The sequence below is a fragment of the Astyanax mexicanus genome, chromosome 13 (genome assembly GCF_023375975.1).
Source record: "Astyanax mexicanus isolate ESR-SI-001 chromosome 13, AstMex3_surface, whole genome shotgun sequence".
Classification (NCBI taxonomy): domain Eukaryota; kingdom Metazoa; phylum Chordata; class Actinopteri; order Characiformes; family Acestrorhamphidae; genus Astyanax; species Astyanax mexicanus.
This window is the reverse complement of record NC_064420.1, coordinates 27522824-27547011: the sequence shown is the minus strand read 5'-3', so window position 1 is coordinate 27547011 and position 24188 is coordinate 27522824. Positions and strand designations below refer to the sequence as shown.

General features: G+C 38.1%; 1 protein-coding gene across 4 annotated transcripts in view; it reads right to left on the bottom strand.

The window, feature by feature from the left end:
• The window catches only part of eif4ba (eukaryotic translation initiation factor 4Ba), a 28935-nt gene extending 5517 nt beyond the window's left edge, over nucleotides 1-23418 (bottom strand). For 2 of the 4 annotated variants that reach the window (XM_022677591.2, XM_049462790.1), the window contains exons 1-14: nucleotides 23313-23418; nucleotides 16214-16354; nucleotides 13210-13415; nucleotides 11676-11792; nucleotides 11363-11417; nucleotides 11051-11194; nucleotides 9065-9190; nucleotides 7874-8041; nucleotides 7459-7699; nucleotides 6607-6695; nucleotides 6082-6325; nucleotides 4451-4494; nucleotides 3910-4039; nucleotides 2813-2885 (exon numbers count right to left, since the gene is read on the bottom strand). In XM_022677591.2, the coding sequence (XP_022533312.2) occupies nucleotides 2813-2885; nucleotides 3910-4039; nucleotides 4451-4494; nucleotides 6082-6325; nucleotides 6607-6695; nucleotides 7459-7699; nucleotides 7874-8041; nucleotides 9065-9190; nucleotides 11051-11194; nucleotides 11363-11417; nucleotides 11676-11792; nucleotides 13210-13415; nucleotides 16214-16354; nucleotides 23313-23325 (1791 nt within the window). In that variant the 5' untranslated portion in view covers nucleotides 23326-23418. The remainder of the gene's footprint in view (nucleotides 1-2812; nucleotides 2886-3909; nucleotides 4040-4450; nucleotides 4495-6081; nucleotides 6326-6606; nucleotides 6696-7458; nucleotides 7700-7873; nucleotides 8042-9064; nucleotides 9191-11050; nucleotides 11195-11362; nucleotides 11418-11675; nucleotides 11793-13209; nucleotides 13416-16213; nucleotides 16355-23312) is intronic. The other 2 variants (XM_022677592.2, XM_022677593.2) reach the window with 2 other exon arrangements.
• Nucleotides 23419-24188: the final 770 nt, after the last annotated feature.

Here is a 24188-nt window from a genome sequence, read left to right as displayed (position 1 = left end):
CAATACTGGCATAGCATTGCTTATGGAAAGAAATGGCTATTTTTTCACCATAAACAAACTCAAAGTAGCTCAAAGCTCAAAATCAGCTGCAGTAACGTACATACTGTTCTGTTTTTTATTGCATATGATAAATCATACATAATTCATAACTAGAGTAAAACCTAACAGACCTCCATTATCACCTGAAGGTGATCACCTGCAGTCTTGCATTTGATGAGTTGCAATCATATAGTTTATCTTTGAAATAAACATATTGTGTCTCGTGTAGTAAAAGGATTATCTTGTCACACTCCTAGTAAAAAAGAGCTTAGCTTACATCACAAAGGAAAAGGGATGAGCTCCAACTATCTAAATCACACAAGCCTTGCAACATCAAAGCAAGACCCTGATCTTTTTTAACATGGTAAAATCTGATTAACATGTTTTGGTTAACTTTTTTTTTTTTTACTTTTGAAATTTGATGCCAAGCCTTTCAGGCACCAGATTAAAGCATAGCTGAACTTTTCTAAGTGTTCTTTCTCTCAATGACCACTTAAAATACTGACAGGTACTTTCTATGCACTCCAATCCTTAATTTTAAACGGCTTATGCTTAAGCTTCTGTGTCAAATGTACACTGTAGACTATGTGAAGCCTACACATAGCGTACAAACAGCTGAATATGTCATGCTGTAGCCTTCTTGCGCACTTCTCCAGTTCTGTGATTGGTCCCCTTGGTAGCATAGTATTTCCTCCTTCGCTGCCACTGTCCTCCTTTGATGCCAAAACCAGTTTGATGAACATTAAAGGGGACATATTATACAAAACTCACTTTTTGCAAGCTTTTAAATTTCCAATTGGTTCTTTACTGCTTCTATGAACACTCCAAGTTTGGGGGGGGGGGGGGGGGGGGAACAAACAAACAAAAAAGTTTAAAGTTTAAGTCAGTTTAAAGAGTTTTATGTCAGGAATCATATTCTTCTATGAGCCATTAGGATGGCTCCCTTATTCTGATGTCAGAATAAGGACATTTGCATAGAATTACTCCTTACCTTTCAAACCCCACCAAAGCCCCTCCCACTAGAGATCAGATGAAGAGCTGCAGTTTTGGTTTGCTGTTTTTTACAAGAACCGTGCATTAGACACCGAACACTACGGTACAGGTAAAGAAAGTCACACAAAGGCAAACTGCTTTGAGATCCTTGGACAGTACACAGCAGTATTAGCCTGTAGACTTCATCTGACTGGGGGATCTGTACCCACTATCCGTGGCAAGTCAGAGAGGAGGAAGTGTTGGATATTTCAAATAACTAGATTTTTTGCTTTTATTTTGTGGAAAAAACTTCATGAACATGTTTTGTATAGCCCATATACCTATTTTTACTCGTGTAAAACGACATATAATATGTCCCCTTTAATCATGGGTCACACTTATGTACACATATGATGAGCAAAAAAATCAAATCTACCAGCATTTTCCTCATCCATGAGTTTTATAGGCTGGACAAGCACAGAAAATCAACATCTTTCTGCCTTAGTCCTTCTAATGGCTGTATATGACCAATCTCCTCCTCCATAGTCTTTTTTTTAATACAGATATTTTAGCAAAAGTAGCAACAGCTGTTATCATCAACTCTCTAATAATAATAATAATAATATACACTACCTGGCCAAAAAAGTTTCCCTAACTGGATTTAACTAAGTAAATGATGTGGGGTTGATGCTGCAGTCGTTCAGGTCTAGGTTCAGCAACAGTATGTGCTGAAAGAATGAGGTCAGCTGACTACCTAAATATACTAAATAGACCAGGTTATTCCATCAATGGATTTTTTCTCCTTGACGACACGGCCATATTCCAAGATGACAATGCCAGGATTCATGGGGCTGGAATTGTGAAAGAATGATTTAGGGAACATGAGATCATCATTTTCACACATGGATTGTTCACCACAGAGTTTAACCTCATTGAAAATCTTTGGGATGTGCTAGTGAAGGTTTTGTGCAGTGGTCAGACTCCACCATAATTATGCTGCAAGATCTTAGTGAAAAATGAATGCAACACTCGATAGAAATAAATCTTGTGACATTGCAGAACTTCATTAAAACAATGCCACAGTAAATGCATGACGCAATCAAAGCTAAAGGCGGTCCAATCACATATTATACTGTTCAAACTTTTTTTTGGCCAGGCAGTGTATAATCTGCTCAGTTTCAGTCAACACAGTAGCATAGAAACTGTTTGGTGGGGTAACTGCAGAGCCCCAACATAAAAATAAAAATGCTCCCTGCAGTGTAGGCCACTTGCGCAGGCTACAGCATAGACTCTGCATTTTATTCAAAGCAGAAGCATAAATCAGCCTTAAGGAGAAGCAACAGACACACCCACGACAGGGGCTTGACAGTCCAAATATTCTCAAAGGGATGATAAAATGCATTTTTATTGTGTTCAAACGAATTATATTATATAAAATGCATAAATCCATAATAGCTGGATCTTTACATATTTCAAAACTCTTTTTTTTTCTTTACAATTTTTTAAACTCTACAACCAAGTGACACTTTTTACATTACATAAGCCTGACCCAAATATAGTCAGATGAATGAATAATGTACAAATACTGAATGATCCAGACACTTCCTCATTCTTACGAAGGTGTTTCTCTATACCAAGAAATGTATTAAAGCTATATAGGGTACTGACTCACTAATATTGTCTTAGATTTACCTATGATATATTGATTTCACCTGCTATCCATTTGAGAATATTTGGACGAAGACAGAGGCACACCCAGAGGTAGAGATATGGGAAAACAGGCCTTAGCTCTGTCACTCACAGGACTGGGAGGTTCCTCATATTTCTTTGGCTCTGGTGCTGGTCTGAGATCTCGCTCTCTTCTGACATCCTTTCTACAAGCAACGCACAACAGAGTGAGCAACAGTCTCTGCCATCCATGTATCCATGTAGAGCCACACCTTATTTATCAGCTTAAACTAAATTAGGGTTAATATCTCCTAACTTCTTTTTAATCCTTATTTAATCCTGCTAAAGGTCAAATGCAAATAATTTAAAGGAATTAAAATAATTTTTAACATCCCCTGTATTCCCTCAATATTCCAACAGGTCTTTTTATAGGTGCTAGTCTAAGATTAGAACATTTTGCAATTTCTAGGCCAAGTTTAAAACAATTCATGTGGTGCAGAGGCCCGTTTCAGATTTAGTCTCTGCGTTTGGCCTCAGAACACACTTTTCCTCATCCTGCTAAACACTCTAAATGCTGTGAAAATGTTTATGTGTATGGTAGCATTGCAGACTGCATACTGTGCATTTAAACACTAAATAATATGATGGCACTGCAGCTGTGGCATATTTTGGTACCGTTTTGATAACATTTATGATTGCTTAGAAAGCAAACCTCATCAAAAGGTTTGCAATCTCTCATACACTCACTAACAAAAAAAATACTAATGCTAATAGCACACCATGGCTGGTTATGCTGGAAAACTCTGCATTCAGTTATGACCCAGATACAGTGAAGGAAGAAATTATTTGATCCCTTGCTGAAACTACACGGGGGAACTTATTAATGATCTCAAGGTAGCTGGGACCACAAAAAGATAATGCTCATCCACACAGATCATCCAGATTAGAACACTTCCTTGGCCTGCTTGATCACTAAATTTATAGCCAACTGGAGTGTCCAGAAATGAACTTGTATACCTCCATGACCAACAATATCTTATCTTGTTTCCAGGCTAGAGGCAGCCCAACAAGGTGCTAGAGCCTCCTTTCTTTCTTTTTTATTTTTGTTAATGAGTGCATAAAAGCAAACCTATCAAAACTGAAGACCCTGAAGGTACCCAACCTAAAACTGGCCTAAAGAAGATCCCTGCTTCTAATATTGACCAAAAGCTGTGCCACAGAGGGGCTAACCTGTCCGCTTCCTTCCGCCGATCTCGGCTGGCCGCGTCCCCACGACCTCTCCCTGTTCCAGGACCTGAGGCCCCACCACGGCCCCGCGAGGGGCCCCTGTCCCGACGCACACCATCCGCTTTGTTCTCATCTGTAAGGAGAGCCTGGCATTCAGCATAGTGGGCTGTGGATGGCTATGTGGAGCTATGAGGCTTAGAAGTGGGGATTACAGACAGCCATTAAACTAAACTGCTTATTTAAAGTGGGCATTTCATATTGGCTTAGGAAGAGGCAAGAGATAAAAGGATGTAAGAGTCCATTATAAAAAAGGAATGTTCTTTAAAAGCTGGCTCTAAGTATTTAAGTATATGAAATGTCTGTATCTAAGAATAGGTCTCTTCAGCGTTGGTAGAAGGGAAGAATGGGTTTGGAAGATGGTGCAGGTCTGTATCTTCCAGAAAAAAACCCTTCACAATGCTTTTATGTGACAATGGGCTTGGAAATGTGGGTTTTTTATGTCTGATGAGGTCTGATGTAAGTTTCTTAAGTCTCTGGATCTTACCTTTACCTCTCTGGGGAGCTCTCTCATCGGCTGAGCTTGTAGAGCTGAAATCAGACAAAAGGACAGGAGTCATTGAGATTTTCAATATTCTATCACAGAATATATGAGGTTGAGTGTTTATCATGTTTCAAAAAGAAAAAAAGAAAAAAAGTGGATAAATTACAGTTCAATCACAGACACTTATACTACAGCAATCCGAATATTTGTCCTTCTATAAAAGGATAACTTTGATGTTCCAGCTGGACTGGTAAAAGATAAAAATTGCCGAAGTGCAAAAGCAACAAATGTCATCAGTTATTTATAGAAATGTGAGCTTATACTTTTTTGGAATAATAGCTCCTCTTCAAGTTTCCCTTCCTTTATAAAGAATTTAAGAAATTGATTTTGGATCTATGTGGTTGAACCACATATCTCTGATACTGCTTTTTCTGACAGCTTTTGAATACTGATAACCTTTTCAGGAATAATTAATTGTGGGGTGTATTTGTCCTTTTGAGATGATACAACACAGTTCTCAGCTCAATGTTTGTAATATAATACAAAAACACAAGTAGAAAATGATCTAAAATGTCAAGTTGATTGAAATGTATAAAGAAAACTAGTAATTGCAATAAAATAAGGCTTTTTTCTATGTTGTAGCACCTATAGTTTAAGGCAACACAACACATGCAATTTATGCAGGTTGTTTTGGGATTTTCTTTGTTACAACAGATCACAAGTTATCCTGATTACATATGAGCGTCTGTATAAAAAAAACCCACCATCAATAAACGTCTGTTTTCTAGTCTATTTTAATACATAAGGGACATTATGCGACACTAGTAAGGAGCAGGGGTGTCTAGCAGCTTATGCTAATGCTGCTTCAGCAGTGCTAACTGGGGTTAGCAGCAGGCTACAGGCCGATAATACTCACCTCTGTACAGCGAAAGAGCTAGCACTTAGCGTGCTTAGCGGCTAATGCTAATGCTACTCCAGCCTCTGTGCTGGAGAACTAAACTGAAACTCCTGTATAGTGGCTTTACTGCTGCTTACAACCTGACTGGTAAAATTCATACATAAGGCGCACTGGATTATGAGACTATAAAATATGAAATTATATGACAATTTTTGGGAGAATTAAAGGATTTTAAGTGCGCATTATAGTGCGGAAAATACGGTAAAAATAAACATGCATCAGAATGCATTAGTTTGTATTTGACTGTCAGGAACAGCATGTGCTTTAGTCTTTATTTTGTGAGAGAACTGTTACTAAATAAATGCATTTATACAAAAAAAAAAAAAAAAGGTGTTTACAATTGTAACTTATTTGAATTGGCTGACTGTGCAATGCCGGTAATGTTAATGAAGTTGATAACAAACTCATACCCTCACTGAAACACACACAGCAGAATATATTGTGAACCTGTGTTCCAGATAAAGTATCATGCATCAGTTGGTGCGCTCCACTGGATTAAAATGTGCATGCTCACTTTAGCTGCTTTTATAGTGTCAAGAAAGTACACTAACTGAGCTAGAGATTTTGACATAAATAAAAGCTGATTTTATTTATTTCCTTTTTTTTGCGTGCTGGCTCTCCCAGTAAAGTACGCTGAACACACTAATAATAGAGCTGTATTATTGTGCACACGGACCTTTTGGGTGGAGCAGAGCTGCTGGGGGAGACTGCAGGTTTGGGTTCACCCTCATTTGAGCTGGTACTCATAGCGCTCCTCTTTGCCCAGGCGTTCTCTTTAGGGGGTGGGGCAGGAACCACCTTAAGGGGGAGTCCCTCTGGCTTGGAAGTGGGGGTGTAGCTTCCTGGTGATGGTGGCTCATCCTCACGCCCACTGAAAACCTCGTTCTCCACGGAGCGCTCGCTTTCCCGACGCCGAGAAACTGCCACAGACACAAAATAAATTATATTGTATATTATATTTGTAAAAGCAGTAAGACTGATTATTGTACAGTGAAATATATTTATTAAATCAGTCCATAGACCAACTGAGCATGTCCTGAATACAGATAAAAACAATAATTATTTTTGTGTTCTACTGCATTACTGAAATCCAAAATAATGAAATGAAAAAAGACGATTGGAATAATCGATACATTGGAGAAAAAAAAAACCCTACAGATTATTCTATTGTAACCTTCTTGTACACAACAGCCCCACATACCTCTGCTTGTGGTAGTTCCTGGTTGTGAAGACTCACTTCCTGTTCGTGAGCGTTCTGTTGGTTGGTCCTCGCTTCTCCAACTGGGATGTCTTAAATTTTCAATGTAAGAGAGAGGAAACAGATTAACTGAATTTTTTTTTTCATTTGGGCGCCTAAGTAAATAAAACTGTCATTTTTTTAAATATAATTTCCTTTGAAAGTCTATGAAGCACTGGAAGTTAATCTACACAGGTTTCTCTCCTGAAAACTTAGATATTTAATATGTTCCACAAGCGGTTAGCAGCGCCTGGCGTTAGTAAATGCCACCCGACAGAGCTTCACTGAGGAACCCTGAGTATTCCGGTAAGCCAATGTGACATCAGCTAGTGGTTTCTCTGTACTTCAGTGCAGTGGCTTTACTGCTCCCTACAATCTGACTGGTAAAATTCATACATAAGATTGGCCCCAAACAAACATACATGCTGAGACATGGTATATTGTGTTATGCATGCATTTCACAAAACTTCAGCATTTGCAGCTTAATTAATATTGCTCGTATTAGTCTAAATTTTGATAATTTATTGTTTTGGGTATCGGCTTCTTGCTTCCAAACAGCATCGCAATCTAACACTGTTCTGGGTGCATCTATGTATTTTTGATGATAAATGTATAGAAGGCTCACATGCAGCCTATGTATATTATTAAAAAAAGTATATAAAAATAAATTAGATGCATTTTCCCCTTTCAACTGGACAGGTGATCTAATAACAAACTATAAAGAGAGTTAATTATAAGTTTCTGTAGTGTGAGGATCCAAAAATAAACCCACTAAATAAATATGCACAGATTATAAGGTGCGTTTATGCGTTTTACCTCTCTCTGGGTTTGCGTTCAGGTCCTCTCCCCTTGTCTTCCTCCAACTGTCGCTGCAGTCTCTCCTGTTCCTTCTTCAGTCTCTCCTCTACCTCCCTCTCCTTAGACGCCGTGTCCACTGGCTTAGCACCACCAAAAATAGAGGCTGATCGGCTGGAAGGGGCAGAAGTGGTGGTACTCTGAGCCTCCTCTTTAGGAACGCTGCGTGGCTTCAGATTCAGCTTGGGTCTCTGAGGGGGGCCTGAGAATACACAACACAAGAGTCAATGCAGTGAAATTTAACCACTAAAATGTGCAGAGCAGAAGGTCAACCAGGACCAGAGATGATATCTATTGACCTATGGTACAAGAATATGGAACTAAAAGCCAAAAAAAAAAAAAAACACAACATAACTAAAAACAGAGACTTGCTCACCTCTTTCTTCACGTTTTTCTTCCCATTTGTCTTCACGGTCACCGTATCGATCTCCGTAGCGGTCGCCGTATCGATCTCCACTGCCTCGGTAGTCATCCCGCCGGTCATCATAATCACGCCGGAAACCGCTGCCGAATGGTCGACGCCCCCCACTGCGAGAATCAAAGCCTAAAAGTAGAGTTAGAGAGACAGTCAGCTAAACTTCTGCATAAGCACAGCTTGCAATATACGAACAGTTGGTGGTGTGGTGCTATGGATAACACCACCACCTGCCAGTAAGTTACAATATGGGGTTCAATTCCAGGTCTGGGTGACTAAATGCTGTGCTACACCAATAAGAGTTCTTGGGCAAGAGTCCTAACACTACATTGGCCCACCTTTGTAATAGGAATAACCTTGTAAGTCGCTCTGGATAAGACTCTCAGCTAAATGCCATAGATAATTAAATAAGTTGCTATGAGAATACAATTAATACACATGGTGTTCTGGCTTCTCATACTGATATAATATTGTCAGCTGCTGGGTGTCTAATTTTATTTACCAGTTTAATGTAGCTGCAGCTTTTCACTCTAAACAACCAGCAGCTCACCTGATTCAACCTGTCTAATCATTTGCTTAGCCTTCAAACAGCTGATAACAGTCTTCTGTTTGGTTAGAATTAAAAACCTGACGCCACACCGACCCTTTGTGTATCAGACTGGACAGTCCTGGTCAACAGTTCTTTAAAGCAAACTTCTTTGAGGGTTCATTCAGTTTTTAACCAATACATTTCCATGATTTTTCCACGTCTTCAAGGCAAACTTTCATATCCATACAATTCTTTAAACATCAGTGCAGACATGGACAATAAAACCAATCATCAACTAAAACTATAATTAAAACTGATTATATTAGGTCTAAAATGAATCAGCTAAAATGTTGGCACACAATCTTGAATAATAAAATGTGTCAGATCCTGAGAGCTCCATTGTGTAGGGCTAAATTACTGAATTACCTCTGAGCTCATGTATATGTTAGCCCAAAATATATTTTCTCCATCAAAAAATGGAAACAAAGATTTGTAGACCAAATTTCTATGACTTTTCCAAAGCTTTCAGACTTATCCAGACCTGGAAATTGCTATTTTCAAATGGCATTACTTTTCCAGGTTTTTCATGACTGTACGAACCCTGATTATTGTAGATGTTTTACCTCTGTCAAAGTCTTTACGGTCGCGGTCATCATAGCGATCCCGATATCTGTCTCGGCCACTGTCGTAGCGATCGTCCCGCCGTGGGCCATCGCGGAACCGGTCTGACTCATAGCGGTCTCGGGATCCTGACAGAAAGTGAGCAATTAAGTTAGCTTGATCTTACCTTCATTTTAAGTAATGTCATGCAAAATTAATCTAAATAAACTTGTATGCTGTCATTTTTGCAGTTTTTCACTTTTTGCAGGGTTTTTGCAAAGATCAGAAAAATCCACACCGGGACATACTGGCTAAAGCAACAACACCGTTATTATGTTTAAAGAATTTACAGTAATTTGTGATTTTTGGACAAACCAATATTAATACAAACATACATTAAAAGTTTTGTACAAACAAATATAACTGTTCGTACACTGAAAATATGATGCAGTTCAATGTTGGGGTTATCTATCCCTCATACCTACAGTTCAGTCTCCACTAGCTCAAAACAAGAGAATATTGCCCCTCGGAATCATGCCATTGGTTCAGCTTAGTTAAGTATGTTATATAATTGCCAAATAAAATATGAAAACTTTTTTTTATTCAATTTTCAAGTGTGTTCAAGTGTTCTTTGCAATGTTTACAAAATGTACAGTAAATATACTAAAATAAATGATCCAAAATGGCTAAAATAATTTTACATTAACTTTTACTAAGTTTTATATATATACACATATATATTTTTTATTTAAATAATTTTTCCTTGTAAAGTTGACCTTTTGCAGATACAGTGTTTTTGAGTGACAGAACCAATAGAAATGCTTGAAAAATTAATTTAAATCAAACCTTTTTATTTGACTTTCATTAAAAGTAAGACTGGACTGCAAAACTGGAACATGACAAATATCACAATAAAGTGACCAATTAACCCCAAAGAGCCAATGGTGACGTTTGTGTCACAGAACCTTTGAAATCTGTGTAAAGTTCTTTAAAAGATTCCGTCCATCATTTTAATTGATTAAGTTTCAAAGTGTCATTAACTGAAAAGTAGAGAAAGTACAGAAAGTAGAAGTGCTGGAAATAAAATGAATCCTTTTATCTTTTTTTCTGCTTCTACTCCAGATCTGTTCAACCACTACAACAATTCAAATGGTTTAATGAAATGTTTTGTGATCTATATAACTAGCTCTGAACCGACGTCTAGACAGTAAAAAGTAGAGAAAAAAAATAAAACAGCTGCTTGTTGAATTTTCTGTATCTGATTCAATCTTGAATTTGCTATCAATGTTAAGAAGTGGGTCTGGGCTGTTATGGGTTAAGCTCCATGACAGCTCAATTGTTCAGCGTTTTTGTACCCTTACACCCATACCCGTATTTAAAGAAAAGCTCTTTTAAAGATTTATTTATTAAGTATTTATAAACTGCGGGAGCAGGTAAGCATTATCCAGGATATAAAAGACTCAAGACCCAAATGTGTCTAGAATATCACATCTAGAACAATGAGAGCAGCACATGTCACTTGCCTCTGAATGACCATGCCTTATTTTTGATGTAAACAAACCTGGTATCGGGTCTAGCACTAAAATAGAAATGTCTAAAATGTGTCTAAATGCTGAGAAAAAAAATGAGGTGGAGTAATGATCATCCAGCATCATGGCCTCACTAATGCTCTTGACAATGAATGCAATCAAATCTTCACAGTAATGCTCCAAAATGAGTAGAGAGCCTTTTATGGACAGTAGAGAAAGTTCTTCCAACAAAAGCAGAATAAACTCTTTTTAATACCTTTGATAGAAGTAAAAACAGGAACGAGCAGTTGTTCATAATAACAAATAGTGTATTTAATTATTTGAAAGAAATAGACACATAATAGCTATAAAATCAGTCCCTTATGTCCTAAGCTTATTTGTAAACTACAAACAAGAGACAAGCAGAATTGTTAGTCTGTCTTCTTGAACATAAGGACCACTGAAATGGAAGCTACAGTACAGTATAATTAAAACACTCACGTTCACCGTAGCTGTCATCACGCCGTGGTCCTTCATCTGCATCGGAACTCGGCCTCGCCCGCCAATCACTGTCTGTTTTATCTGGCCCAAAGTCCCCTCCACCACGGTTACGGTCTCGCCCAGACATGGAGCGGTCGTCCCTCTCTATCAGAAGCAACACAGACAAAGGTCAAGAGTGTCAAAGTGACGAAAATCTGTTTTTCACTTAAGAGAAAAGCTCATTTATTTTAGTGCAACCTGCCCTAGCACAACCTATAAATAAACCATAGTCTGTAATCAAAATAATTAGACTGCAAAAATATGCAAACATACCTTTCTCATTTGACTGATCTGCAATATCCACACGGATTCTGCGATTTCCTAAATTCTGCAAGAAGACAAAATCAGTTACTGAAAGACACTTCAAATTCTGACTTCAAAAAAACAGAGGCAAAACACCATCTAGTGGCCACAATAAAAGAGACATTCTGGATTTTGCAATAATGTGAGGTTGTGATGCTAAGGATCCAATCAGCTTTACCAGAAGTTCAGTATGCTACCAGTTATTACGAACTGCAAGACCAGACACTAGCATTTGGTGTATGTTGAGCAACAGGTTTATGATGGGCTCAGTTCAGAGACTCACCTCCTCATTAAGACTGAGCGCACGCAGCAGAGACTCCACATCATCAAACTCTGCGTAGCCAAAGCCTTTCAGTCGCTCTGGATTACTGGGTTCCCGCGGGAGACGGACTGCGCTGATCTGTAGAAGACATAAAAAGAAGATAAAAGAAGATCTGACTTTTTTTTTTTTTTAGCTCATTAAGCTCATCATAGTTTTGCACTGTGTAAATTATTAGGTTGTGGCCACCAAGATCTGTCAATATTCTGGTGATGATGCACAAATCACAAATGCATTAACTTACTACAAAAGCAAGTTCTGATTGTGCATTTCTATCTGTAACACTCAATAGTCTGGGGTCAATGGATCAATAGAAACCTTTAGAAACTTAGTTTCTATTGTCTTCGTTTCTTTGACTTAAAGCACTGTTATGGATAACTAACTACTTAGAGCAACTGTGGGCCACAAAATGAAACCTTCAAAGCATGTAAAACTGGCTTAAATCTGTACTTTTATTATACCTGATACAGATGTGTCGTCTGCATGACAGTGCGAATGGCAAAACTTAATATTTGACATTTTCTAGACCTTTCACAGCAAACTAAATTGTATTATCAGATCATATTAAAACATATTAAAAAATATGTTACACAACAACAGTTTGTGCTATCTGACTGTAAAAGGCTTTGCTGGCTGTGAAAGGTAAAACATACAGTACATACCAAAAGTTTGGACACACCTTCTCATTCAATGTGTTTTCTTAATTTAATGACCATTTATATTGTAGATTCTCACTGAAGGCATCAAAACTATGAATGAACACATGTGGAGTTATGTACTTAACAAAAAATGGCCTCCACAGTCACCGGACCTGAACCCAATCCAGATGGTTTGGGGTGAGCTGGACCTCTGGGAACTCCTTCAAGACTGTTGGAAAACCATTTCAGGTGACCACCTCTTGAAGCTTATTGAGAGCATGCCAAGAGTGTGCAAAGCAGTAATCAGAGCAAAGGGTGGCTATTTTGAAGAAAGAAGAATATAAAACATGTTTTTAGTTATTTCAGCTTTTTAAGTACATAACTCATACATGTTTTAATGCCTTCAGTGAGAATCTACAATGTAAATAGTCATGAAAATAAAGAAAACGCATTGAAAAAGAGAATGTGTGTCCAAACTTTTGGCCTGTACTTTATTTAGAGTAAATAACTTTTTATAATGGAAACCTAATGGAAAGCCAGTTCCTAAATTCCAACAACAAAGTCCGAAAACTTGTTTTCAAAACAATCACCTTTTGTAGAAGACAGTAACAGTTCTAAAAGCACATGTGCTCTGAAAACTGAAAAAGCATTTTAAAAATTTCCCTGTTGGTAGCCACGCGAAGATTCCGGTGTCTGTAGATCTATCGTAAAAAGTACCTAAAACAATGTTGTAAATGGTAAAATAAAAAGGTTTTTACAGAGATGTTGCCTCATCTATTTACCAACTAATGTTAATGTTAAAAAAAGCTAAAATGTTAATTTAACTTTTGTAGAAACGTCCCTAAACAAAGGAAACCTACGCTGAGTCCACGAAAGAAGTCTTTGATGGAGTCCTCTGTGACGTCGTAGGGGAGGTTACCCAGGAAGGCGGTGTAGGGGGGGCTGCGGGGGAGGCGGGAGCGATCGACGTTGGGCTCGCGGGCTGCGCGAGGCGCCGTTGGCAGTATAGAGCGATCAATGGGGGGAGCACGATACACATCGTCCTCTGTGTGCCAGGAGGTGGTAACTGTTGGAAAGAAACAAGAAGGAGGAGGAGGAGGAGGCATACAGTTATACAGTCATACATGACTATTCATTTTTAACAAAAGTAACAAGCTCACACTAGCCCATCTCTCATTGCCTCATCTTTAGAGAACAATGAACATCTCTAATAATCAAATTGATGAACTGAGGTGAGTTTCAATTTTAAGCAATTCACTGGACAAAATTTTCATTCATAAAATGAACTAGTTTAATATGTAATTGTCTTTAAGATTGATTAAATGTATAGTGCTGTTAATCTTTAAAATTCATATTTATTCGTATTAACTGGAGATTTTTGTTTGTGAACATGCCATGCTGCTTCTTATTAGGGTTCAAGCACCGAAGGTGCGTAGAACCCTATTGTTTTTGCTAAGATTTTTCTTCTTCTTCTTATTATTATTATTCTTTTTCTCCTGAAAAAACAGTTGTGCAGCCTAAACCGTAAGTCATAGAGAAATGAAACTTGGTAGGTAGATGTAGGATCAGTGCATCTCGGTGGACAACAAAAATGGCACCGATTGGTCAAGTGGTGGCGCTATAAACAAGGAAATTCATTTTTCACAATTTTCTCAATAACTCAAAAACCATAAGACCTACATTCAAAATTCTTTTTTTGATGGATTCCTTGGGTCAATACCAACAACTTTCCAATTTGGACCATGCACTTCCGTCTATATAGATTTTTTGCTAAATTGCATAATATGCAAAACCTACTTTTGCAAACTAGTCCTAGGAATTTTGACCAACCCTGGCATGTTTGGTATCAAAACACTCGTGAGAGCATGCACTTCAATATTCATTAAGAAAAAGTTGAAATATGTAAACAATATGGCCGCCATATGCAAATTAGTCCTTCCGGATATATGCCCCATTCACTTCAAGAGGTAAATTTGGAGCACTGTTTCTCAGCAACCGTGCAACCTAGCAAGTTGAAACTTTGCATGCAGAATCTATCATACAGCCTCTAAAGGATGTTCAAAGGGCAACTTAATCAATCAACATGGCTGAACACCATCAGCCAATCAGCATTCAGCAGACATTTTGGCAGGCTGAATGTTGCCCAATCTGGATGATATTTGGCAGTTATGTTCAGGTGGAGACACTGTAGTGACCTGCAAAGTGCTGAAACAATCCGCCCACTGGGGGACGCTGTTCCAAAAAAACATCTAATTGTTTTTGCCATATTTAGTACAGTGGCTCTGACAAATTTCTCAATACAACTATGTTTAAAAAGTGCTTTGTTCATTCATAATTGCTAATTGTTTGAAAATAGCTATATTGAAACTACTCTCTGGATATTTGGCCCATCACCTCCATTTCAGTCTTGCTGCACACTGTAGAGTCTCTAGGTAAATGTTCATTAAAAACATTTGTGAAAATTTCACATACAATACTCTCCAGGCATCAAGCAATCTGTGCATCCTTGGAATTTCTAACCTAAATTGCTGTAACTCTGCAGTATTTGCTGTAATCTCACAATGTTAAAGACCTCTGTACAATATCACTCTGATGAAGCGCCATTTAATACAGAACTAGATTAAGAATAACTTGACATTACATGTCATATCAGAACATTCACTCCTTTGTGCCTCTGCTCAACATTAATAACAGGTGAAAGACTTTTGATCATTTTAAATGTGACAGAATGTCTCCAATCATATTAGACCTTCTTACACATCACCATTCAATGCTCCAGTAGGCACCATTGTGCAAGTTGGTGCTTGAACCCGATGATTGCCGCTTGTGGCTATATTTTTATTTTAGTTTTACATTTAAGACTAAAATTCGTGTTGCCTTGTAATGCTGTGTAATATCAAGAGACTGGTGATATACGATATACATTATGATACAAGTTATAATTTGCTATAGGGCTAGACAATTAAACAAACAGAAACACGAAATTTGGAAAAAATAAACAAATAATACTAATAATAAATAAAAATTAACCTTTTATACAATCCAAACAGTGGAATCTAAAAAAAGACAGCACAACACTGGCATCAAGCGGTAAGGAATTAAATACAACATAAAAGTTTACATATATACTATTATTTAAATATCACTACTATGTTTTAGAAAATGCATGCATCAACTAATGTGTACTGGCATTTTCATTCCCCCCTACTGCAATGTCCTTCTTTATTTAAAGTGACAGTCTTTAAATTGTGTGTAATTGCACCAAGAATGCTTAAAGTACTTTGTGCTACTGGTATTGTGGTGCAGTCCAATTTGAACTATCTGTAAGCATGTCCGCTGTCTTCAGTTCTAAATTTGCATTTCTTTGGTTAAAAAATGCATTAATAAAAAGATAAAGACTGAGTTTGCTGTTCAGAGTTCTCCATGTTCACATTAGCTCTTGTATCAGCATCATCAGCAGTGCCACAGTTGTTCAGGTAAGGAGAAAAAGCTGTTACAGACAAAAATAAATATCCCAGGACCTACCAGACACCCTGTTTTTAAAATGAATACATGTGGCTTTACAAAAATTGTAGCAGAAGCAGACTGATGCCCTTTATTATAATATTTTGCCATCCGTCCCCACTTAGGAACACTATTTTTAATTTAAAAGGAAAAAATGCTTTTGCATTTTCCATTTGTTGAATGAAATACTGTGCAAAATGTGATTTAAAAAATTCTGACATTTAAATATATATTTTTTCTTTTCATTATGGATTGATCTGTTACTGTCCTTGATGAGAGTCTATATGACGTTTCTAACGTCTAACACTATGTGCATCTGAACAGCAATTATATTACGGTGACCAAATTTAGAGAACTCACCATCTCCCTCCAAGTCATCTGTCTCATCTGCCCAGCTGGTGGGTTTCGGAGGTGGGTAACTGACATGCGCGCTTCCCCCGCTGTCCTCTGCCAAGAAGTCAGTCAAGGTGAGGGTCTTCCCCTTCTTATTCTTCTTCTTAGCTATGGAAAGAAACAATATCACAATTTCAGAACATATGAATCAGACAGCCTATATACAATACAAGCACACGATCCTTTTATATTCCATTTTTTAAGCACTAAATAAGCAGCACTTTACTGTTGTGTTTCCAGGCTGAGCTACACATTGTGTTTGACTAAAGTTTAAAGTGCCATTACTTCCAAAAAGTAAAGCACATTTTATTTTAAGAGATGAAACAGAACATAGATAACAAAGCCCTGCTTCTACTATAACTTTTCAGAGCTCTCAGAAATACAAAGAGTTTATCCTGCACTGCCCTGAAGCTCACATTTCCATCACAGCATTTAGTTAAGTGGATCTTGCAGCACAGAAGATTAAAATTTACATACTGGCTTCAAGCTCAGGTGCCAAGGTGCCAGGCCTTATGCTTCAAGTGCTGTGGGACAGAAGCCACTGAAATGAATAGGCAAGCTAAAACATAGCCCTCTTCAGTTCAGGAGTATATTTTACTCCTTATGAAATGCAAGCCAGGTTTTTATCTTTAGCTTCTGCCAACATTTACCCAACAATGCAAACCTGCAGTAAGGTTGACATATGAAAATGTGACTAGATAAAAGGAATATTAGAGGAATAACAAGAACTGTAGCGAGCACTGCAATCCTAGACCATAACATGTTAATAGAACCATAGAATAGTTCATAAGACTAGAATTATGTTGTAATTCTAAGACAGCAGAATTATATTCACAGCTGCATGTAGTCATGAGAACTATTAAATTAAATTTATGGATAAATGACCATTATATACACATTACAAGCTGTATAATTTCTGTAATCACTGAGCTTCAGTAAGGTTGCTAATTATTGCTAGGTACTTTATTTCCACCACTAGTATAGGCTAGTGTCTAGTGCTATGTCTGTCATTAGCATAGAAGGCATTTTGATCAGTTACAGATTAAGACTGTCATCGCTTGCCACTGTGTGTCAATCTGGCAACCTGCGTAAGCTTAGCTTCTGGGGAGAAGTGGGATGTGGCAGAAAACTTTATCCAGTATTTGAAAATTGAACTCCAGTAGCTAATTCACATTACTGATCCAATATTTTCCAAAATCCAAAATAAAAGTCAGGCAAACATAGTGAAAAAAGGCAGAGAATTAGGATGGAGCACGATAGCCCTGATGCTAATAGACAGGCTTTTTTAAGGGTTCGTTCAGGATAGCCGCAGTGCTAACATGCACAACTGGGATACTGCAGGCATTGAGCAGGATACCTGCAATGCAAGCTTCCACATCAGTCTGACTCTGCAGAATAAAACAAGCTAACCACAGAGTTAAAAAGCGCAGTGCATGTAACTTCTCCTTTATGCTTCTGTATGTTTAGCAGTAGCGATTTTCAAACCTAATTTTAAACCGATTTGCTGTGTTTCCACCAACAAAAATAGGTTCCGGAACCAGGAACGTTCATTCGCAGAGGGAACCGACGAATATTAGATTCTTCAGTTTGAACTTTGACAAAATCTGTGGGCGTGTCTGTTTGTACAGGAGCACCGCTGCTGTGCAGCGCCCTGTGTTGATGATGTATGATGTGCTGTTTTGGCGGTTCCACTAAGATTGGTGGAAAAGGGGGCTGTTTCACTGAACTGAAACAGAACTGTTTTAAGAACCAGAGTTGTTTTACTGGAAAAGTGATATGAGAGGAGGGAGGTGTGACCGAATAGAAGCGAGCCTATCATTGAGCCTGTAAGAAGTGATGTGATGTAATTTACTCATGAGTAAGATACTCATGATCTGGTGAAGAATGATCTACTGGCAGAGAGAATCATATACAGATCCTTTAAAACCCTACACATGACTACTCCAATAAAGGAATTCCATTTAACAATATAGCAAACCATAACCTAAGATATTAAACTTGGCATCAAATATGTTATCATTTAAAAAGTGCTGATATTATGCAGCACTTATATTTTAACTGACTTGTTTTTAATCAACCATTTAATTAGAAAATAATTCTAAACTATGGTTATTTTAAACACATATGACAGAAAAAAATCATCACATCATAGATAAAATAAACAGAACATCATCTAATTACATGTAATTCTCCACTTGATTTTTTCAGAATGCTGGTGTACATTACATTGTAAAACAAATTCTAGCTCAATAGTTCAGTTTTTTGCAGATTGCATTCTTGGTTATTACATATAACTAATACATTAATTAAAAAAAAAAAAATTATCTGGGTAAATGTAAACAAACAAGGCACTGTAATGCTCACAGAAACTCTGTTTAAGATAATAATTAGGGCTTAGCAAAATATTTTAGAACATCTAATCAATGTCAATGATTTGTATTAAACTATGTTAATACTTTCCTTACTGTGTGTGTTCAAGGGTTGTCCCCTTAAAGCAGAAATCTGGTGTGAAATTTACTTGTGATGTATTTAAACATGATAATGAGTACAAACATTTGTGGAATAGCAAACCTCCTTTTTCACCCAGCATACTGAAATACAGAGCTGTTAGCCGATGCTCCCAACAGGCTTATAATGCTAGTGATAGGGGCATAGGGTTGCCCATGCAAAAAAATAAATAAAAATAAATAAATAAATAAATAAAATAAAAATAAAAATCACAATTTTTACACCATTAAACTTTATTGGTAGAATTCTACGTGCCATGTATATACAGAGATATTTTCAGCAAAACCTGGAATTCCAGCATTTCCACCAAAATAATTGTGCTCCTATCATTAGTATTGTAGGCCTGTTGGGAGCATCGGCTAAAAGCAATGTATTTCGAAATAGTGGGGGCGAAAGGAGATGGGCTATTCGACAAACGTTTGTACTCATTATCATGTTATATTCTGACTATACCCCAAATCCATTTCACACCAGATTTCCCCTTTAAGGACATACTTCCATGGTGTAGACAATTAACCTGTTCAATTACTGACAGGGAAGCTACATTGAAGAAACTCAAACACTAACTGAGACAACTCAATCAGTTTGTACTGTGTCCACCATGCATTAACCGCAACTGAGGTTAAAAAAAAAAAAAAAGGTACAACTATTTATTCTATAGTTCTGAGGTAATTTCACCTACCACTAATAATAATTCTACACAACCTTTTGTCTAAGTTCATTTATTTTACTACCCAAGCCAACAAGCTACCTCATGAGGATGCAGGGTGTGTGGATGTGTTTTGCTCCTCTGCCTTTGGGATGGTCCTACTCGCCTTCCTAACTCCATTGTGACAAACTGCAAGGTCAGGACATTCCACTGCCATGCCTCTGAATCAGTGTTTACTGTAGGGTGACCAGAGCTCAAAGCCAAACCTAAACAAAGCCCACAGCACTGACAACATCAGCTACCATGCTAGAACCTCCAGAGCAAAGCCATGACAGAACCAGCAACAATTCCTTTCTTCCATTTATTTGGTAATAACATTACTGCAGGCATGAACAGCCATTCAGGAAGTACTTCACAGTACACAAAACCTCTTAAGTACCAAAAGCTTACTCCAGCCAAGGAACCATGTCTCATTTCGGAGAGTTTCACTTCTTACTGTATCAGAAACTATTTACTGTTCTGTGAAACAATCCCACTGGTCTAAAAGCATGCACATTTGTTTAGTTTATACAGCTCTGAAAAATAATCAAGAGGAAGGTGGATAATCACAAGCCTAGAGTTATCCAAAAGCAGTGTGTAAGACTAGTGGAGGAGCCAGTTGCATGAAAACGCATGAAAACTGTGATTAAAAACCAGTGTTATTCCACCAAATATTGATTTCTTAACTCTTAAAACTTTATGAATATAAACTTGTTTTCTTTGCATTATTTGATTTCTGAAAGCTCTGCATCTTTTAAAACTTTTTGTTAATTCAGCTATTTCTCATATTATGCGAATAAATGCTCTAAATGACTCTAAATATTTTAATTTGGAATTTGGGAGAAATGATGTCCGTAGTTTACAGAATCAGTTTTACTCAAACCTATACCTATAAATAGCAAAATCAGAGAAACTGATTCAGAAACTGAAGTGGTCTCTTAATATTTTCCAGAGCTGTATGTGTTTTTTTCCTTTTCAATTCCCAGCTAGACAACAACAGTGCTGCTTTTACTTTCATATTCACTCACTGTAAATATGAGCTACCTGCTCTGCAGCAACCACAAATGTTCACAAGCTAGTTATGCCATCATTAAAAATGACTTGAAACCTGAGAAAGACACTGGGTGTTTCACAACACACAGAACAAGAAGAATGTGCGTATGTTCTTGGGAAGAATGTTCTTGACAACATACCTTGCAAGAACAAAAAAACGTATTGAGGTGCTGTGTACTCCCTATTTCATTAGTTATATTAAATATTACTGAAGAATATTACAATACAATCTGCCTTTAAAGTTTGTCACTATAATCCTGTGCTAACTAGTTATCTAAGGCTGCAACAAGAGGGCATACAAACCTCATGGCATAACACAATAATCAGAGTTGTGTTATGGAAAAAAGAAACAAATGCAAAAAGCCACCAATCAGGTTTTAGTCTAACTAGAGACGCATTTAACTACCAAGCGTAAAAACCTGTGACCAAAAACTAATCAGGATACATTCCTGAAACTAGACACATGAAGTGACCAGGTATATGTGACCTGCCACTATGATCGGTAGATTGCTGGTTCGAATCCCGTTCATGTAGCTTGCCATCAGCTGCCGGATCCCCTAAAAGAGCACAATTGGGCCTGCTCTCTCCGCACATCACTCCAAAGGGTGATGTCGATCCGCACAAGGCGTCTGTGAGCTTATGTATTGGAGCTGATGTATTGGAGTCGCTATACTTTCCTCAGAGTGCGCTGTGATGCTACTCGGCAATCCTGGTATTATTTTAGGGCCATATTGCCCACCCCTAGTCTGTACATTACATTACTGTTCAGGATAAACACAAATCATTATAGCCCTAAAAATAAATTCTTGAAAGTAAGGCAGAACCTGACTGCATTCCAGATCAGGACAATGATGCTGTGCCACTATATATATATATAAACTTCTGCATTTTATTACATTAACCCTCTAAACTAAACCTTTCCCCTCATGCCTTCCTGTTAAAATGCTACGACTGGTGGATTTACAGTCACGTGTTTGCCTACACATTCTTTCAGTTACATTTACTATTAGGGATGCACCAAATGCTCAGCAACAAAAAAAATGAAAAGAGCAAATAATTTATACTAACCAATGACATTTTGGATGACATGATCAAATCACAACTAGCTCTGATGTAAAAAAAAACAAAACAAAAACAACAACAAAATTTTAATTAAAGTGCATTACTATTATTTGCAATATATTACTCAGCCCTAGTTTATGATGCCCTACTGTTTGAGTACCTAATAGGGGTGCACCATTATTGTACATTATAGAATAATATGGCCAAAGTTTTTAATAGTTATTGCAAAATACTCAGAAATATCATATTATTTTTTTAGCGCCATATGAGTCACCAGGGTACAACTTATTTTTACAACAATCTAGTTAAAATCTCAATTAGGTCATGTGCCATACAATAATGTATGCAGTATTGTCAAATTATAAAATGTAATATTCATTTGTTGCAAGGGTGTATCATATTGCCAAAAATAACATTAAAATCGTGAATACACTGTGATATTCTTTTATATACAATAATGAAGTAAGAGCGAGTAGATCTGCATCTGCAGATGGGTACATCAAAAACATTGCGAAACATTGCTGTAAATTCTAGCTACATTGCTGCTCTATTTTTTGCATTTCCTGCTCCTGAAGCAGATCTGCCTGATTTACCAGCAACCAGCCAAACCTTCTATCTCAACCCAACTCGAGTCTAGACCTCAAGACAATAGGGCAAATCAGCCTGGACTAACTAGTCATCAAGATTAGTTGGGTTTAATACTATATCTCTGCGTTACAGCAGATATAGCACTAAACTCTTCAGCACAAGATAGTCCTATTTCACCCAAGGCTGATTACCACTATACTATTACTGTTTAATATGTGTAGTGTCAAAGTTTTATTGCCAGAGGAAGATGGATATTCACAAGCTGAACAGCATTTTTTGCATCAGTAGTGGCATAAAGTTATCCAAAAACAGTGTGTAAAATGAGAACATGCAAAGATGCATGAAAACTGATTAAAAACATTTTTTTTAAGTTGTCTATAGTTTATAGAATAAAACTACAATGTTCATTTTACTGAAACATATACCTTTAAATAGCAAAAATCAGAGAAACTGATTCAGAAACGAGAAAAGTGGTCTCTTAATTATTTCTAGAGCTCTATCTCCAGGCTTAGGTATGGGACCCCTGCTTTAGTAAACATCAGCCCCTCCCTCTATAAGTCCACGTGGGAAGTGACTGTGCCCCTCCCTCCACTTCTCAGCTGCACTTAAATAACAGCTTAAGACTGTACTGTACTTTAGTGTACTGTAACCTACTGTACTGCGCTGTACTTTTCCTATGACCAGTCAACAGCTGAGTGAACCGAGCTGACCCGGGACCAGCCCACAGCTCGGTTTCCACCCCTGTCAAACGCGCACCGCGCCAAAACCAGCTCGGCGGCCGAGCGCTGAGAGGCTGCAGGGCTCCGGGGCTCCACTTCCCGCCGTCCAGCGGCCAACCCTCCGCTCCTGGAGCCCCGCTGCAGTCAGCCCCGCTGCAGGCCGGCTGCTGAAGCCGTGCATTAGGGGGTCGGGGCTCGCTGAGCGCGGGGTCCGGGCAGTGAAAACACCCGGGCTAGCCGCGGCTAGTGCTGGCGCGTTTCCTACGCAGCGCTCAAACTCGACCGCCTCTAGCGGCCCCGCGGCGCCGTGCCTCGGCCTGGCAGCCCGGAGGAGCGAGCGCGGCACTCCCCGCCTCGCTCTTCCCGCCGCTGGCCTTCCCCCGCACCGCGCGTCCAGCCCGTAATCAAACCAAACCGCCCCAAACACAAGCCCCCTCCAAATTCTCACCTGACGCCGCCATGATGAAGAACGAGTGCGCGTGTCAAGTTCCCGGATGGAGGCGGCTCCCGTCCGGTGACGCCAGCGCGACGGCGGACGCCGGACCGCCGGAGTGACGCGAAAAACACCGAAACCGGTTGAATTCTGACGTTTATTATACATTATTTAACAAGGCTTCCCGTCCAGTGAAAACACGCATCATTCGTGGGTAATAAATGTAGTTTTATTCGCTCCCCTTCAGGCTGTAAACAAACACACCCTGTTTTATTGGTGTCCGACCCAGAATAATCCAGCCCAGAGATCTAAACACAGACCCTGTATATTTGTAAATAATATTAATAAAAACTGTGTGCAAACATAAATAAGAGAACCAACAGTCAGACACTAATATACCAGACAACCACAATAATATTATTATTAATAATACTATCAATAATAATAACAATAATAATAATTATTGTAATTATTATTGTTATTATTATTAGTATTATTATTTTAACTATTATTGTTATTATTATTATTATTATTATTATTATATAATTATTATATTATTACTATTATTATTAGTAGTAAACAGACTACCACCCTACCACCTACCACCTCTATGACAGGGTGGACAGTGACAGGGAAGAAAATAATATGCTAAACAATGACAGGGTGGACAATGATAGGCTTGACAATGACATGGTGGACAATGACAAAGTGAACAGTGACATGGTAGACAGTGACAGGGTGGACAATGATATGGTAGACAATGAACTGCTGGACAATGACAGGGTAAGTGTAGCCTTTTTATTTAATGTGAATTAATGTTAATGTTTTTAAATACATTTCATTTCTCATTTCTTAGGCAGGAACACAATTTGTTATAATTCCATTATCTAG